Source organism: Ranitomeya variabilis, chromosome 1, assembly GCF_051348905.1.
Source record: "Ranitomeya variabilis isolate aRanVar5 chromosome 1, aRanVar5.hap1, whole genome shotgun sequence".
In the NCBI taxonomy this organism is placed as follows: domain Eukaryota; kingdom Metazoa; phylum Chordata; class Amphibia; order Anura; family Dendrobatidae; genus Ranitomeya; species Ranitomeya variabilis.
This window is the reverse complement of record NC_135232.1, coordinates 715578729-715596457: the sequence shown is the minus strand read 5'-3', so window position 1 is coordinate 715596457 and position 17729 is coordinate 715578729. Positions and strand designations below refer to the sequence as shown.

The window sequence follows — 17729 nt, the reverse complement described above, 5'->3', positions numbered from 1 at the left end:
TTATTTGTGAAAAAAACGGAAATTTGGCCAAAATTTCGCAATTTTCCAACTTTGAATTTTTATGCCCTTAAATCACAGAGATATGTCACGCAAAATACTTAATAAGTAACATTTCCCACATGTCTACTTTACATCAGCACAATTTTGGAACCAACATTTTTTTTTGTTAGGGAGTTATAAGGGTTAAAAGTTGACCAGAAATTTCTCATTTTTACAACACCATTTTTTTTTAGGGACCACATCTCATTTGAAGTCATTTTGAGGGGTCTATATGATAGAAAATACCCAAGTGTGATACCATTCTAAAAACTGCACCCCTCAAGGTGCTCAAAACCACATTCAAGAAGTTTATTAACCCTTTACGTGCTTCACAGGAATTTTTGGAATGTTTAAATAAAAATGAACATTTAACTTTTTTTCACACAAAATTTATTTCAGCTCCAATTTGTTTTATTTTACCAAGGGTAACAGGAGAAAATGGACCCCAAAAGTTTTTGTGCAATTTGTCCTGAGTACGCTGATACCCCATATGTGGGTGTAAACCACTGTTTGGGCGCATGGCAGAGCTCGGAAGGGAAGGAGCGCCATTTGGCTTTTCAATGCAAAATTGACTGGAATTGAGATGGGACACCATATTGCGTTTGGAGAGTCCCTGATGTGCCTAAACATTGAAACCCCCCACAAGTGACACCATTTTGGAAAGTAGACCCCCTAAGGAACTTATCTAGATGTGTTTTGAGAGCTTTGAACCCCCAAGTGTTTCACTACAGTTTATAACGCAGAGCCGTGAAAATAAAAATTCTTTTTTTTTCACAAAAATGATTTTTTAGCCCCCAGTTTTGTATTTTCACAAGGGTAACAGGATAAATTGGACCCTAAAAGTTGTTGTCCAATTTGTCCTGAGTACGCTGATACACCATATGTGGGGGGGAACCACTGTTTGGGCGCATGGCAGAGCTCGGAAGGGAAGGAGCGCCATTTGGAATGCAGACTTAGATGGATTGGTCTGCAGGCGTCACGTTGCATTTGCGGAGCCCCTGATGTACCCAAACAGTACAAACCCCCCACAAGTGACCCCATATTGGAAACTAGACCTCCCAAGGAACTTATCTAGATGTGTTGTGAGAACTTTGAACCCCCAAGTGTTTCACTACAGTTTACAACGCAGAGCCGTGAAAATAAAAAATCTTTTTTTTTTCCAACAAAAATGATTTTTAGCCCCTCAAATTTTTATTTTCCCAAGGATAACAAGAGAACTTGGACCCCAAAAGTTGTTGTCCAATTTGTCCCAAGTACGCTGATACCCCATATGTTGGGGTAAACCCCTGTTTGGGCGCACGGGAGAGCTCGGAAGGGAAGGGGCACTGTTTTACTTTTTCAACGCAGAATTGGCTGGAATTGAGATCGGACGCCATGTCGCGTTTGGAGAGCCCCTAATGTGCCTGAACAGTGGAAACTCCCCAATTCTACCTGAAACCCTAATCCAAACACACCCCTAACCCTAATCCCAATGGTAACCCTAACCACACCCCTAACCCTGACACACCCCTAACTCTAATCCCAACCGTAAACGTAATCCAAACCCTAACTTTAGCCCTAACCCTAACTTTAGCTCCAACCCTAGCCCTAACCCTAGCCCTAACCCTAATGGGAAAATGGAAATAAATACATTTTTTCAATTTTATTATTTTTCCCTAACTAAGGGGGTGATGAAGGGGGGTTTGATTTACTTTTATAGCATTTTTTATATCGGATTTTTATGATTGGCAGCTCTCACACACTAAAAGACGCTTTTTATAGCAAAAAAGTTTTTGCGTCTCCACATTTTGAGACCTATAATTTTTCCATATTTTGGTCCACAGAGTCATGTGAGGTCTTGTTTTTTGTGGGACGAGTTGACGTTTTTATTGGTAACATTTTTGGACACGTGACAGTTTTTGATCACTTTTTGTTCCGATTTTTGTGAGGCAGAATGACCAAAAACCAGCTATTCATGAATTTCTTTTGGGGGAGGCGTTTATACCGTTCCACATTTGGTAAAATTGATAAAGCAGTTTTATTCTTCTGGTCAGTACGATTACAGCGATATCTCATTTATATAATTTTTTTATGTTTTGGCGCTTTTATACGATAAAAGCTATTTTATAGAAAAAATAATTATTTTGGCATCGCTTTATTCTGAGGACTATAGCTTTTTTACTTTTTGCTTATGATGCTGTATGGCGGCTTGCTTTTTTGCGGGACAAGATGATGTTTTCATCGGTACCATGGTTATTTATATCCGTCTTTTTGATCGCATGTTATTCCACTTTTTGTTCGGCGGTATGATAATAAAGCGTTGTTTTTTGGCTCGTTTTTTTTTTCTTACGGTGTTCCCTGAAGGGGTTAACTAGTGGTACAGTTTTATATGTTGGGTCATTACGGACGCGGTGATACTAAATATGTGTACTTTTATTGTTTTTTTTGGATAAAGAAATGTATTTATGGGAATAATATATATACTTTTTTCTTTATTAGGAATTAGGAATTATTTTTTTTCTTTTACACATGTGGAAATTTTTGTTTTTACTTTTTACTTTGTCCCAGGGGGGGACATCACAGATCGCTGATCTGACAGTTTGCACAGCACTCTGTCAGATCAGCGATCTGACATACAGCCGTGCAGGCTTACCAGCGCCTGCTGTGGACCCGGAAGTACTCCCTGCAGGACCCGGCTGCAGCTCCGCGGCCATTTTGGATCCGGGGACTGCAGGGAGGAGACGCTCGGTACAAGGTGAGTACATCGCCTTGTACCGATCGTCTCAGGGAAGCACGCAGGGAGCCCCCTCCCTGCGCGATGCTTCCCTGTACCGCCGGTACACTGCGACCATGTTTGATCGCAGTGTGCCGGGGTTAATGTGCCGGGGGCGGTCCGTGACCGCTCCTGGCACATAGTGCCGGATGTCAGCTGCGATAGTCAGCTGACACTAAGCCACGATCGGCCGCGCTCCCCCTGTGAGCGCGGCCGATCGCATATGACGTACTATCCCGTCGGTGGTCATACGGGCCCACCCCACCTCGATGGGATAGTACGTCAGATGTCAGAAAGGGGTTAAGGACTACATTGGAACAGGAAGTGTTTGTGTTGGTTTATTATTTTTTTTTTATTTTCAGGAGATCGAGGGTGTCGCATGGATTACCAGTATAATAAAATGGGAAAAATGTGTTGTTTTATTTCACTAAAGGGAACCTGTCACCCCCAAAATTGAAGATGAGCTAAGCCCACCAGCACCAGGGGCTTATCTACAGCATTCTGTAATGCTGTAGATAAGCCCCCGATGTATCCTGAAAGATGAGAAAAAGAGGTTAGATTATACTCACCCAGGGGAGGTCCCGCTGCGGTCGGATCCGATGGGCGTTGCGGTCAGGTCCGGAGCCTCCCTTCTTCTTACAATGACGTCCTCTTCTTGTATTCACGCTGCGGCTCCGGCGCAGGCGTACTTTGTCTCCCCTGTTGAGGGCAGAGCAAAGTACTGCAGTGCGCAGGTGCTGGGCCTCTCTGACCTTTACCGGCGCCTATGCACTGCAGTACTTTGCTCTGCCCTCAATAGGGCAGGCAAAGTACGCCGGAGCCGCAGCATGAAGACAAGAAGAGGACGTCATCATAAGAAGATGGGAGGCCCCGGACCGGACCGTGACGCCCATCGGATCCGCCCGCCCAAAAGGTGAGTATAATCTAACCTCTTTTTCATATCTTTCATGATACATCGGGGGCTTATCTACAGCATTCCAGAATGCTGTAGATAAGCCCCTGATGCCAGTGGGCTTAGCTCATCTTCAATTTTGGGGGTGACAGGTTCCCTTTAAAATACTTTATTCTGCATGTGTGTGTGTGCATTTATTTAACCCTTTACAAACTATAGTTTTAGTAATGGATAGGTGTCTTATTCACACCTCTCCATTACTAAGCCGGCTTAATGTCACCTTACAAAGGTGACACTAACCCCTTATTACCCCATATGCCACTGCTACAGGGCAGTGGGAGGAGAGGCTAAGCGCCAGAATTAGAGATCTTACAGATGTGCCATTTCTGGGGCAGCTGCAGGCTGGTTTTTGTAGCCAGGGGGCGGACAATATCCATGGCCCCTTCCTAGGATATGAATTTTAAGCCCACAGCTGTCTGCATAGCCTTTTCTGGCTATTAATTATAGGGGGACCCCACGTCATTTTTTGGGGGAGGGTCCCACTATTTTAATAGCCAGTAAAGGCTAAGTATACAGCTGCGGGCTGAGATTCATAGAAATACATGCAGCTGCACACTTCAGTCCCGAGTGCTGGCGGCATTGCCTGGTATTAAGATGCGAGACTCGTCCGAGTTTCTCGCATGTGTGATCCCGGCCTTACTCTTTATGTACCATTTTATTAAGTTTATTACTAAACATCGGACTTGGTATTATCTATCTATCTATCTATGTGTGTAAACATTATTCTTCAATGTAATATGTGAAAGAGGTTGGACAAGGAAATTCCCTCACAGTTCTTTTTTTTGTAAACACATACAAATCCGCATGAAAATGCAGGTGACCTGCCAGTGACCTCAAATGCAGATTTTACCTGCGTCAAATCCTGAGCAAATGTGCACACGTTGCGGATTTAGATGCGGATCCGCAGCGTTTTTTGGACACGTGGAATTGCATGAAATCAATGCAATGTTAGTCAATGGGAAATTGAGAATTTTTGTGCAGATTTGCAGCATTTTATTTTCCTCAGCATGTCAATTCTTTTTGCATATCTGCAGCGGTTCTGCACCCATTGACTTCCATTGTGTCAGGCCAATCCGCGGAATAACCGCAGGTTTAAAAAAGATCTGCGGTTTTGCTGCGGATGTGCCTGCGAGAAATGCTGCAGATCAGATCGGGAGGGGGAAGAGTGTGTGTGTGTGTGGGTCTGTGTGTAGGCAGGCATCGTCCGATGGGACTACTAGTCCCATTCGGCTATGCCTGCTACAATGACAGCTAGCCAGATGATGGGACAGTAGTACTTTCTTCAAGTGTAAAAAACAAACAAACAAACAAAAACACACACACACACACACACACACACACATATACAGTACATACAACATACAGTACATACTCACCATAAAGCCCTCGATCACCTGTAAAAAAAATTAAAAATAATAAATCAACAGTATACTCCCTGATTCGATGTAATCCATTTAATAACGAGTGTCCCACAACGATCTCCCGTGGAGAGCTGTCACATCGGCAGATGTGACTGCTCTCCAGGGGCTCTGCTGATACAATGATAGAAGGTATCCTTCCACACTGTATCTCTCCGCCGCTGTGAGTGCAGAGTTCATACTGTCACTTGTGGCACCAGTGCGTGGGAAAATTCTCACGCAGCAGTGCCGTAAAGTTAGAGGCCATTGAACCCTTAGTGATAACACTGCAGGAGTCATTGTCTCATACCATTGTGTCACTATAGAGCTGTCACATCTCCTGATGTTATTGCTCTATAGGGGTGATCGTCTTGGGACACTCGTTATTAAATGAACTGCGTCAGACCAGTTGGTTTATTATTCTTTCTTTTTTTCCAGGAGATCGAGGGCGTTGCATGGATTAGCTGAACAATAAAGATGGCAAAACTGTGTGGTGTTTTATTTCATTAAAATACTTTATTCTGCATGTGTGAGTTTATTTAACCCGTTAACAACTATAAGACTAGTAATGGATAGGTGTCTTATTGACGCCTCTCCATTAATAAGCCGGCTTGATGTCACCTTATAATTCAAAGGTGACATTAACCCCCTATTACCCCATATGCCACCACTACAGGGCAGTGCCATTTCTGGGGAGGCAGTGGGCTGGTGTTTGTAGCCAGGGGGGGATTTGAATATCCATGGTCCCTTCCTAGGCTATGAATATCAGCCCGCAGCTGTCTGCATAGTCTTTTTTGGCTATTAATTATAGGGTGACCTCCCCAAAAAACGTTGTGGAGTCCCCCTATAATTAATAGCCAGAAAAGGCTATGCAGACAGCTGCGGGCTGATATTCATAGCCTGGAAAGATCCATGGGTATTAATCCCTTCCCAGGCTATAAACATCGGCCCCTAGTCGCTGGCCTTCCCTCTGGCACAGAAAATTGCGTGGGAGCCCACGCCATTTTTTTTTTTCCATTTTTTTACATAAATTAAACATTTACTGCGTTTAAGGCCAGGGTCACACTTGTGAGAAACGCGCACGAGTATCGCCCCTCAATACCAGTCACTGCCGTCGGCACTCGGGACAGGAGTGTTCAGCTGCATAGAAATACATGCAGCCGCACACTCCCGTCCCAAGTACCGGTGTCAGTTACTGGTATTGATGTGAGAGACTTGTGCAAGTTTCTCACAAGTGTGACCCTGGCCTAACTCTTTATGTACCATTTTACTATATTTATTACTAAACATCGGGCTGAGTATTATCTAGCTATCTATTTATGTCTGTGTGTGTAAACATTATTCTTCAATGGGAGTATGTAAATGAAGAGATTGGACATGAAATTACATCACAATTTTTTTTTCAATAATAGATCTTTATTTAGCTTTCAAAAACTCATACAAATCCGCATGAAAAAAAACGCATTACATTTTTACCTGTATTTTCTGCCAAGAGATGCAGAATCTGCGCAGAAAATTCCACAGGCAAATCTGTAACGTGTGCACATAGCCTTATTGCTCTGCTTTTTGGGACACTGTGCTGCAGACGCACTTTGCTCCTCCATCTGTTCATTAATGAGTCCCACATGGAGTAAAGGTTCTGCCGGGGGAGGATCCTGCCGACTGATCAGATTGGTCAGAGAGGAGCGTCTCCCCGTTGTCTGCAGTGATGGCGGCTGTGGAGAAGGTGACTTGCTGGTGGGGCTGTATATTGTGCTGGGTGCAGGCGGTATATTGGGGCTCTATTGTGCTGCTGTACAGACGATATATTGGGGCTGTATATTGTGCTGGGGTACAGGTGGTGTATTGGGGCTGTATATTGTGCTGGGGTACAGGCGGTATATTGGGGCTCTATTGTGCTGCTGTACAGGTGCTATATTGGGGCTGTATATTGTGCTGGGGTACAGGTGGTGTATTGGGGCTCTATTGTGCTGCTGTACAGGTGCTATATTGGGGCTGTATATTGTGCTGCTGTACAGACGATATATTGGGGCTGTATATTGTGCTGGGTACAGGGGGTAGAGTGGGGCTGTAAATTGTCCTGGGGTACAGGTGGCATATTGGGGCTCTATTGTGCTGCTGTACAGGTGCTATATTGGGGCTGTATATTGTGCTGGGGTACAGGTGGTGTATTGGAGCTGTATATTGTGTTTAGGTACAGGTGGTATATTGCTGCTGTATATGGTGCTGTGTATTGTGCTGAGGTAGAGGTGATAGTCTGACTGTATTGTGCTGGGGTACAGGTGGTATATTGGGGCATTATATTGTGGTGTGTACAGGCGATATGTTTTGCTGAGGTAGAGGCGATATATTGGGACTGTATATTGTGCTGGGCTACAGGCGATATATTGGGACTGTGTATTGTACTGGTGATATATTTGCGCTATATATTATGCTGGGGTACAGACTGGATATTGGGGCTCTATATTGTGCTGGGGTACAGGGGTTATATTGGGGCAGTACAGGCAGTATATTGGGGCTGTATATTGTGCGGTCTACAAGTGGTATATTGTTTTGGGGTACAGGCGATATATTGGGGCTGCATATTGTGCTGGGGTACAAGCGATATATTGGGGGCTTCACGTCTGGTGCCGTGTGTGACTTTCTCTCCTCTTCCTGTAGCCCCTATTATTCAGCTATTTTCGCAGTTCCTGCTCGTGGAGGGTCAGGATTGGTGAGTACCCTGTCGCTCTGGACTGGGTTAAGGCTGGGGGGGGGTGAGTTCTGAACTTTTTTTATCTCTCTTTTCGCACCTGCACAGCCCTGGCTCTTAAGGGCATTGAGTATGACCTCCGTCCAGTGAATCTGATCCAGGATGGAGGGCAACAGGTGAGAGTGTGGGTTGTAAAGACTCTAGGGGTGTAGGAGGTCTGCAGTGCGCTCCAGTCATCTTTATTGTTTTGTGCCCACAGCGGACAGATGAATACAAGCGTGTGAATCCCATGCAGCAGGTGCCGGCGCTGCGGATCGATGGTGTGACCCTGAGCCAGTCGGTGAGTTTCCCAAGAGGAAACTAGGGGCGGCAGATGGCAGCACCAATGTACAAGAAAGTGTGGAGCTGCATGACTGCCGCCCACCGTCACTATAATGGGACATACTGTTAGATGCACAGTTCCTGCTGTCACTAAGGTGGAGCTGCACTTTTCTTGCTGTCCGTGTGGGGTGAGTAGCTGCACGGTTCCCACTGTCAGTGTGCGGTTCGGAGATGCACGGTTCCCGTTGTCAGTGTGTGGTGAGGAGCTGCACTGTTCCTGCTGTCAGTGTGTGGTGAGGAGCTGCACGGTTCCCGCTGTCAGGGTGGTGTGAGGAGCTGCACGGTTCACGCTGTCAGTGTGTGGTGAGGAGCTGCATTTTTCATGCTGTCAGTGTGTGGTGAGGAGCTGCATGGTACACACTGTGTTTGGGGTGAGGAGCAGCATGGTTCACGCTGTCAGTGCGTGGTGAGGAGCTGCACAGGACACACTGTCACGGTAAGTGTAGGGTGAGGAGCTGCAAGGTTCCCGCTGTCAGTGTGGGGTGAGGAGCTGCATGGTTCACGCTGTCAGTGTGTGGTGAGGAGCTGCACAGTTCACACTGTCAATATGGGGGTGAGGAGCTCCATTGTTTACGCAGTGTTTGGGGTGAGGAGCAGCATGGTTCCCGCTGTCAGTGTGTGGTGAGGAGCAGCATGGTTCCCGCTGTCAGTGTGTGGTGAGGAGCAGCATGGTTCACGCTGTCAGTGTGTGGTGAGGAGCAGCATGGTTCACGCTGTCAGTGTGTGGTGAGGAGCAGCATGGTTCACGCTGTCAGTGTGTGGTGAGGAGCAGCATGGTTCACGCTGTCTGTGGTGAGGAGCAGCATGGTTCACGCTGTCTGTGGTGAGGAGCAGCATGGTTCACGCTGTCACGGTGAGTGTAGGGTGAGGAGCTGCAAGGTTCCTGCTGTCAGTGTGGGGTGAGGAGCTGCACGGTTCCTTTGTCGAGCTGTCATTATCTCTTTCCCCTTCAGCTCGCCATCATTGAATACTTGGAGGAGACGAGGCCGCTCCCCCCGTTACTCCCAGGAGACCCCCTGAAGAGAGCGCAGTGTCGCATGATCAGTGACCACATTGCCTCCGGGATCCAGCCAGTGCAGGTGAGTACCCCCTAGTTGCACAGTGATCGGGCGTGGAGACCCCACGTCTCATCTTACATGTCTTTCCCCCAGAATCTGGACGTGCTGCAGAGAGTTGGAGACAAGAAGCTGGAGTGGGCGCAGCACTACATCACCAGGGGATTCCAAGGTGAGATCCGGGCAGACGGTGCAGGGCCCCACAGCAGTGTAATGGGAGGGCAGGGAAGGTTTGGAGTGTTATTCCACCTGCAGGTGACATTACTGGAGCCAGTGTCAGAGGCTAACAGTGAGCTGGACGCCCCCACCAACCCCGTGGTGTGAGTGCTCACACAACCTTAGGTCGCCTGTAACCACCCATCTCCCTTTTGCAGCTTTGGAGCTGTTGCTTCAGGACACAGCTGGACACTACTGCGTGGGTGATGAGGTAGGACGGCTCCGGGGCCAGGCAGATTGACACTCATCGATGCCTTCAGCCAATCATCTTCCTGTGTCCACAGGTAACAATGGCCGATCTTTGTCTGGTTCCACAAGTGGCCAACGCCGACAGGTGAGAGCACATCCATATGTACCCTGGCCCCCAAGGCTACTGGGGCCCCTACTGAGTGTGGACGGCGACCCTTGCCTACACCAGCAGGAAGAGAACCAATCACTACTGCATCGTTGTGCTGGGGAGGCAGCTCTTGCTGTCTGTTATCAGCCTTAGGCCGGGTTCACACTTGTGTATGCAGTGTGAGAAACTCGCATCAATACCCGACACTGCCGCCGGCCCTCAGGACCAGAGTGTGCGGCTGCATGTATTTCTAGTTTCTCGCATTGCACACGCAAGTGTGACACTGGCCTTACTTTCACGCTCCTTCATCACCCCACTGCAGAGACTCAAGTCAGCACCAGCGCAATTCCTGACTGGTTAACCCCTTAGATACCATCACATCCCAGTGATTGAGAGAAGTTTGCCCCCTCCCTGTACTCACACGCAGCCTCATGACCCCTGGGTGCCAGTGGCCGGCTGTGACTAGTAACCCATCATGACACTGACCATTACAACTTCACCAGAAAAAATGTCCCGCTTCCTGAAATTGGGGACGTGAACCACTGTGCCCCTCATCCACAGCACCACTTTCTCTACCTTCGCTGCATGGTGCCAGTTCTTCTCCTGTACAGTTCTTTCGATTTTCTTTGCTGCACTCTCTCCCTCTTGCCTGCCTCCCTGGCATCTACTCTATCTTCCTCTTGCCTCCCTTCTTCTCGCCCTGGTACCCACTCTTTCTTCCTTTGGTCTCCCTTGCGCCCACTCTCTCTTCCTCTGGTTTCTTTTTTTCTCTCCCTGGCACCCACTCTCTCTTCCTCTGGTCTCCTTGCCACCCACTCTCCTCTCTCTTCCCTCCCTTCTTTTCTCAGTGGCACTCTTTCCCTTGGCTCCATGGCACCCACTTTTTTTCCCCCCCTCTTGCCTTCGTTATTCTCTCCTTGGCACCCACTCTCTCTTCCTCTTGCCTTCCTCCTTCTCTCCTTGGCACCCACTCTCTCTTCCTCTTGCCTTCCTCCTTCTCTCCTTGGCACCCACTCTCTCTTCCTATGATCTCCCTTCTCTCCCTGGCACCCACTCTCTCTTCTTCTTGCCTCCCTTATTCTCTGAGACCCTGGCACCCTTTTCCTTCGTCTCCCTCCCTGCCCACACGGTACAGAGCATGCCCACTACACTCTGGCTTAGAAGTCAGTGAGTCCTCTCTAGGCACAAGTTTCCTATGGTCCAGATGGCTGATATCAGAGTACCAGCGCAGGCACACTGGCCAGCACTAGAATGATGTTTGGGAAATAAAAACAGTAAAGAAGAATAAATATGTAGAAATCTCAGCTTTTATCAGTAATCTCGGACTGGTCCTACATCCAGGAGTGCAGCTGAGTAGTGCCCCCCTCTGCTGCCATCGGTCCATTTATCGTGTCCCCTTCTTTGTGCAGGTTTCATGTGGATATGACCCCGTACCCCACAATCTCCAGGATCAATCAGGCTCTGCTCCAGCTGGAGGCATTTCAGATCAGTCATCCATCCCGACAGCCAGATACACCGCCAGAGCTACGGGTGTAATGAGCTGTGGATCCGGTGCCCAGCAGTGGCTACCGCTAACAGGGAGGACCTCTAGAAAGGCACCATCCGCCATTATAATAATCCATGTTTAGTGAGCGTGTTGCCACAGATAACACAATAAACCGCCATCCTTCACCATGTGCTGTGCGCTGTACCGTCGCCACCACCTAGCGATATCTCAGACACTTAGGTCCACCTGAACCTTGGGGTAATCACTGTAGAAGGTGCCAGCCCCATCAGAGCCTCCAATAACGAGGACCTGGATCAGGCTCCGCCTCTTGCACTCTTCCTTGTCGGAATCTGTCAGGGAGGAGGAGCTTAGGTTGAGCAGTGTGTGACCAGCACGGGGCATTTGCGGAATTCCCCCAAACCTTATGGGGCTCCAGGACAAGGTGCCTGCGAGAGAGAAGAGTCAGAATTCACTCAGCCGCTGCTAACACTCCACCATCGCTCCGGGACAGGGGTCCATGGTCACAGGGAAGAAGCAATACTTACATTGGTATCAGGCTTAGATAGATGGAGCTAGGGTACAGCTTATCTGTATTATATACAGGAGCCTGGGACCCCTAGGGCTCAGAAGGCCCCACCAAGGTGGCAAGGAAGGTCATACCCAACATGTAGGCATCAGACGCCCATACTCCTGATAACTCAGTTTATAGCTTCTCATGTACTTCAACCCCCCCCATCATCCTGGCTCTTACCCAGATTGAAGATAAACGTGTCAGTCAAGGAGCCGCTGCCAGAACAACCGCCGTGGACCAGGACCTTATGCTCAGACACTTGCATGGCTGCGTGGAAGCTTCCAGAACACAGAGGCACAAAGTCGTTATACAGAGGTGGATGTAATGGGGAAGGAGCACAGGTGAGGGGGCGCAGTCTCACCAGCGGGGGGACGGTCTCTCAGACAAGGATGGGTAGACCACCGCTGTATACTCCATGTAACCTGCAGAGGAGTGTATTGTGGGTACTCTGGGATGATGTCACACCTATGATGTCACACTGCAGACAGAGCCTTACCCAAGTCCAGGATGTGAACGTCATTGAGATAAACCGGAGACGGAGCCCGGCGACCCCCGAACAGGACAAGGCGATTACCTAGGAGCGTAGCACTGTGACTGCAAGAGGGGAGCAGAAAGAAAATGTGAAGATTCCCATACAACAACCCCAAACATTAGGACCCCAACACCCACTCATCCCCCCCAAACATCAGGAGTGCCACTCCTCTGTCCATTCATCCACCCTAACATCAGGTGCCATGGTCAGGGTAAACATCCTCTATCCTTGATTTCCTGCAGAGCAGCACTCGCCTTACAGAGAGGGTCACCATCCTCACCCGTATCGGGGCAGCGGGCGCTCGCCCTCCACGATGGGCTGATACCAGATCTTGTATTCAGGGTTGAAGATGTAAAGGACATTGGTGCATACTCCAGAATCAGCGCCCACCTGTGGACACAGACCCCCAAACACATAGAGCTCCCGCTGGTACATGGAGGCTGTGTGATGGCACAATGTGGGCACCTTCCCCACCGCCTGCTGAAGAGGACATCAGTCAGCGGCTGGCACCAGAGGCCCCTCCATGTAGGACATGGCTGCCATCATGACTCACCGCCAGCAGCGTCCACTTCCAGTCCTGCGTGTCCAGCACGTACACATTGCGGAGCCAGCTCTTCTCCCACATGCCTCCATAAACATACACTTTCTTGCTCTCAGGGTCAAAGGTTGCAGTGTGTCCCCTGGAGCACTGAGGAGCTGAGCACAGACCGTCCATCTGGAACCAGAAGTCGCTGTCTGCGCGGGAGCAAGAAGAGATAGGTCAGGAAACCAAAGGTTAACAGTACTGCACCCCCATCATGATGGAATGGTTGCCCGTGTTCCCATGACAGCACCCTCCTGTCACCCCATCATCATCACCAGGTGTCGCCCCATCTCCCTCATCATCATCACCGGGTGTCGTCAATGTCACCCCATCATCACCGGGTGCCACCAGTGTCGCCCCATCTCTCACATCATCACCGGCTGTCGGCCACATCATCATCACCGGGTGCGTCAGTGTCGCCCCATCTCCCACATCATCATCACCGGGTGCCGCCCAGTCTCTCACATCATCATCACCAGGTGTCGCCCCATCTCCCTCATCATCATCACCAGGTGCCGTCAGTGTTGCCCCATCTCCCACATCATCACCGGGTGCCGCCCCGTCTCCCACATCATCATCACCGGGTGTCACCCCATCTCCCACATCATCATCATCAACGGGTGTCTCCGCATCGCCCACATCATCATCATCACCACCAGGTGCCGTCGGTGTCGCCCCATTTCCCACATCATCATCACCCGGTGTAGTCGGTGTCGCCCCATTTCCCACATCATCATCACCCGGTGTAGTCAGTGTCGCCCCATTTCCCACATCATCATCACCCGGTGTAGTCAGTGTCGCCCCATTTCCCACATCATCATCACCCGGTGTAGTCAGTGTCGCCCCATTTCCCACATCATCATCACCCGGTGTAGTCAGTGTCGCCCCATTTCCCACATCATCATCACCCGGTGTAGTCAGTGTCGCCCCATTTCCCACATCATCATCACCCGGTGTAGTCAGTGTCGCCCCATTTCCCACATCATCATCACCCGGTGTAGTCAGTGTCGCCCCATTTCCCACATCATCATCACCCGGTGTAGTCAGTGTCGCCCCATTTCCCACATCATCATCACCCGGTGTAGTCAGTGTCGCCCCATTTCCCACATCATCATCACCCGGTGTAGTCAGTGTCGCCCCATCTCCCACATCATCATCACCCGGTGTAGTCAGTGTCGCCCCATCTCCCACATCATTATCACCCGGTGTAGTCAGTGTCGCCCCATCTCCCACATCATCATCACCCGGTGTAGTCAGTGTCGCCCCATCTCCCACATCATCATCACCCGGTGTAGTCAGTGTCGCCCCATCTCCCACATCAGGTGCCGTCAGTGTTTCCCCATTTCCCACATCATCACTGGGTGTCGTCAGTGTCGCCCACATCATCACCGGGTGCCGTCAGTGTTGCCCCATCTACCACATCATCACTGGGTGCTGCTAGTGTTACCCCTCTCCCACATCGTCATTTGCCGCTGCTCTCCCAGTCATCGCAAGGTTCCATCAGTGTCTCCTCGCTCCCAAGTCTGCATCAGTGGGTGCCGTCAGTGTTGACACCACCCAATCGGTAATTCATCACATCACCAGGATCCTGCATATTTTCCTATCGCCCATTTGCCGCCCTGACTAGTGGACTCTGCTGGGAATATGTTATGTACACATGTTATCGGCACTGTCAGGGTGGGCACAGCCAGGTACCTAGCTCCAGCTTCCACAGTGAGTCTGGACTTGACTTTTCATTGGCTCCTTCTCCACCAATCAGAACAGCTGTTTCAGGATCGCAGAGGCAGACGCTGTGGCCCCATCGACCTGACGGGCACACTAGAAGAATTGTGGGATGATCACAGCGTTCAGAGAGTCACCGTCCACCAGACTGGTACCAGTGCCAGGCTGTAATGATGGAGCGTGCCACCCATGGAGGACAATTAGAAGGCTCATGAGTTTTACTCACCTGCCCCTGCAGTACCATCTTCAGATCCTTTGCTACCAAATCGGAGTCTTCTGGGGTTTCTGGGCACAATATTTGCCCTCTGGCAGAAGGGGTCCTGCGATCGTGCCCCTGCATCCTTGCTGGGCAGACTCCGTGGTGGGGAATCTTTTAGTATGGCACAAGATGCCCGCTGCACCACTTCCGCACTGTAACCCTTCTCCTAGAGGACACAAGAAGTATGCATCATTATAGACCGTGGGCACACATCCTGCCACCTCCACCGGACCTCAAGCACTCTCACGTGGGCAATCGTGCTCTCTGATAACATCGGACTACTGGGTGGTCCAATACTGATCCTCCTGGCAGGGGTACTGCTACTGAAACCCAAACCTTTATATCCCTGCACAAAGGAGATGAAAAAGAAGGTGTTAAAGGGCACTGGAGCGAGAGAGGGCACAGGATGCGATTTTTACCTTCCCGGACACAGTGAGGCACAGTTTGGCTGGCATTCCTTGCATGGTTAATCTGGTGCACTCCTTGACAATGTCCAGACTCCATTCACCATCCCAGACCAGGGACCTGCGAAGTGCAGTGCAGCTCATTACCCTCTGTGCCCAGCACCACACACTACCCACGTACACTATACCTGCACTCAGCGGATAGGAGTCCTATACACTGCGGCTGCATCGACCCTGCCAACAGCTCTGCCACAACACAGGAATCTCCAGAATATGAATCCCAGTCACCCAGACCGAACACGAAGAGGTACTGCGGAAGCGGCAGCGGCAAGAGCAGCTGGAAACTCCTCCGACCACCCTTACTGTAAGACAGGACGGAAGAAATGGTACTGCGCAGTGTATATACACAGGACAGGAGGAGTGGTACTGCGCAGTGTATATACACAGGACAGGAGGAGTGGTACTGCGCAGTGTATATACACAGGACAGGAGGAGTGGTACTGCGCAGTGTATATACACAGGACAGGAGGAGTGGTACTGCGCAGTGTATATACACAGGACAGGAGGAGTGGTACTGCGCAGTGTATATACACAGGACAGGAGGAGTGGTACTGCGCAGTGTGTATACACAGGACAGGAGGAGTGGTACTGCGCAGTGTATATACACAGGACAGGAGGAGTGGTACTGCGCAGTGTGTATACACAGGACAGGAGGAGTGGTACTGCGCAGTGTGTATACACAGGACAGGAGGAGTGGTACTGCGCAGTGTGTATACACAGGACAGGAGGAGTGGTACTGCGCAGTGTGTATACACAGGACAGGAGGAGTGGTACTGCGCAGTGTGTATACACAGGACAGGAGGAGTGGTACTGCGCAGTGTGTATACACAGGACAGGAGGAGTGGTACTGCGCAGTGTGTATACACAGGACAGGAGGAGTGGTACTGCGCAGTGTATATATACAGGACAGGAGGAGTGGTACTGCGCAGTGTATATATACAGGACAGGAGGAGTGGTACTGCGCAGTGTATATATACAGGACAGGAGGAGTGGTACTGCGCAGTGTATATACACAGGACAGGAGAAGTACTGCGCAGTGTATATATACAGGACAGGAGGAGTGGTACTGCGCAGTGTATATATACAGGACAGGAGGAGTGGTACTGCGCAGTGTATATACACAGGACAGGAGGAGTGGTACTGCGCAGTGTATATACACAGGACAGGAGGAGTGGTACTGCGCAGTGTATATATACAGGACAGGAGGAGTGGTACTGCGCAGTGTATATACACAGGACAGGAGGAGTGGTACTGCGCAGTGTATATATACAGGACAGGAGGAGTGGTACTGTGCAGTGTATATATACAGGAGGAGTGGTACTGTGCAGTGTATATATACACAGGACAGGAGGAGTGGTACTGTGCAATGTACATATACAGGACAGGAGGAGTGGTACTGTGCAATGTACATATACAGGACAGGAGGAGTGGTACTGCGCAGTGTATATACACAGGACAGGAGGAGTGGTACTGCGCAGTATATATATACAGGACAGGAGGAGTGGTACTGCGCAGTATATATATACAGGACAGGAGGAGTGGTACTGTGCAGTGTATATATACAGGACAGGAGGAGTGGTACTGTGCAGTGTATATATACAGGACAGGAGGAGTGGTACTGTGCAGTGTATATATACAGGACAGGAGGAGTGGTACTGCGCAGTATATATATATACACAGGACAGGAGGAGTGGTACTGTGCAGTATATAGACAGGAGGAGTGGTACTGTGCAGTGTATATATACAGGACAGGAGGAGTGGTACTGTGCAATGTATATATACAGGAGGAGTGGTACTGTGCAGTGTATATATACAGGAGTGGTACTGTGCAGTGTATATACACAGGACAGGAGGAGTGGTACTGTGCAGTGTATATACACAGGACAGGAGTGGTACTGTGCAGTGTGTATATGTGTATATATATATATATATATATATATATATATATATATATATATATATATATATATATATGTACACACACATCCAGTCAGTATACAGGACACGGAGTCTATATAGGATTGTATCAGGGTATATACACAGATCGCAGTACCAATTGTGCGGCCAGGATTTATGTAATATCACCTCCATTTCTCACCTTATGAACTGCCTTGGAGCTTCCAACACCGACCAGAGAGCAAAGAACTCCACCCGACCCATGGCCGGCTGATCATCTGACCATTGACTAATCTCCACCTGGCGGGGGGGGTTGATATGCAGGGTGGAATCCGGGAGGGGCGCGACGTAAGTGACAGGTGAAAGATGTAGAAACCTTTAATCCTTTATTCCAC

The 17729-nt window shown here is 49.4% G+C and overlaps 2 protein-coding genes across 10 annotated transcripts in view; one reads left to right on the top strand and one right to left on the bottom strand.

The window, feature by feature from the left end:
- Positions 1–11495, top strand: part of GSTZ1 (glutathione S-transferase zeta 1) — a 12963-nt gene extending 1468 nt beyond the window's left edge. Inside the window, exons 1-9 of one of the 2 annotated variants that reach the window (XM_077267516.1) lie at positions 6775–6866; positions 7802–7853; positions 7941–8008; positions 8092–8172; positions 9167–9292; positions 9365–9440; positions 9643–9695; positions 9769–9818; positions 11231–11495. In XM_077267516.1, the coding sequence (XP_077123631.1) occupies positions 6849–6866; positions 7802–7853; positions 7941–8008; positions 8092–8172; positions 9167–9292; positions 9365–9440; positions 9643–9695; positions 9769–9818; positions 11231–11357 (651 nt within the window). In that variant the 5' untranslated portion in view covers positions 6775–6848 and the 3' untranslated portion in view covers positions 11358–11495. Of the gene's footprint in view, positions 1–6774; positions 6867–7801; positions 7854–7940; positions 8009–8091; positions 8173–9166; positions 9293–9364; positions 9441–9642; positions 9696–9768; positions 9819–11230 lie in introns of those variants that run through there. The other variant, XM_077267517.1, reaches the window with a different exon arrangement.
- LOC143779956 (kelch domain-containing protein 2-like) lies at positions 11111–17729 on the bottom strand. Of its 8 annotated transcripts, none has more exons than XM_077267511.1 (12): positions 17537–17729; positions 15567–15740; positions 15394–15499; positions 15222–15320; positions 14942–15140; positions 14689–14811; positions 12964–13145; positions 12691–12887; positions 12375–12472; positions 12240–12300; positions 12059–12156; positions 11111–11753 (listed from the first exon to the last, which is right to left on the bottom strand). In XM_077267511.1, the coding sequence occupies exons 1-12, from the start codon at positions 17596–17598 to the stop codon at positions 11536–11538; spliced, it is 1617 nt and encodes a 538-aa protein (XP_077123626.1). In that variant the 5' UTR covers positions 17599–17729; the 3' UTR covers positions 11111–11535. The 8 variants fall into 8 exon arrangements, with proteins under 8 accessions (XP_077123626.1, XP_077123623.1, XP_077123624.1 ...); XM_077267508.1 differs by having other exon boundaries at positions 12691–12890; positions 15207–15320; positions 17537–17677; XM_077267509.1 differs by having other exon boundaries at positions 15207–15320; positions 17537–17677.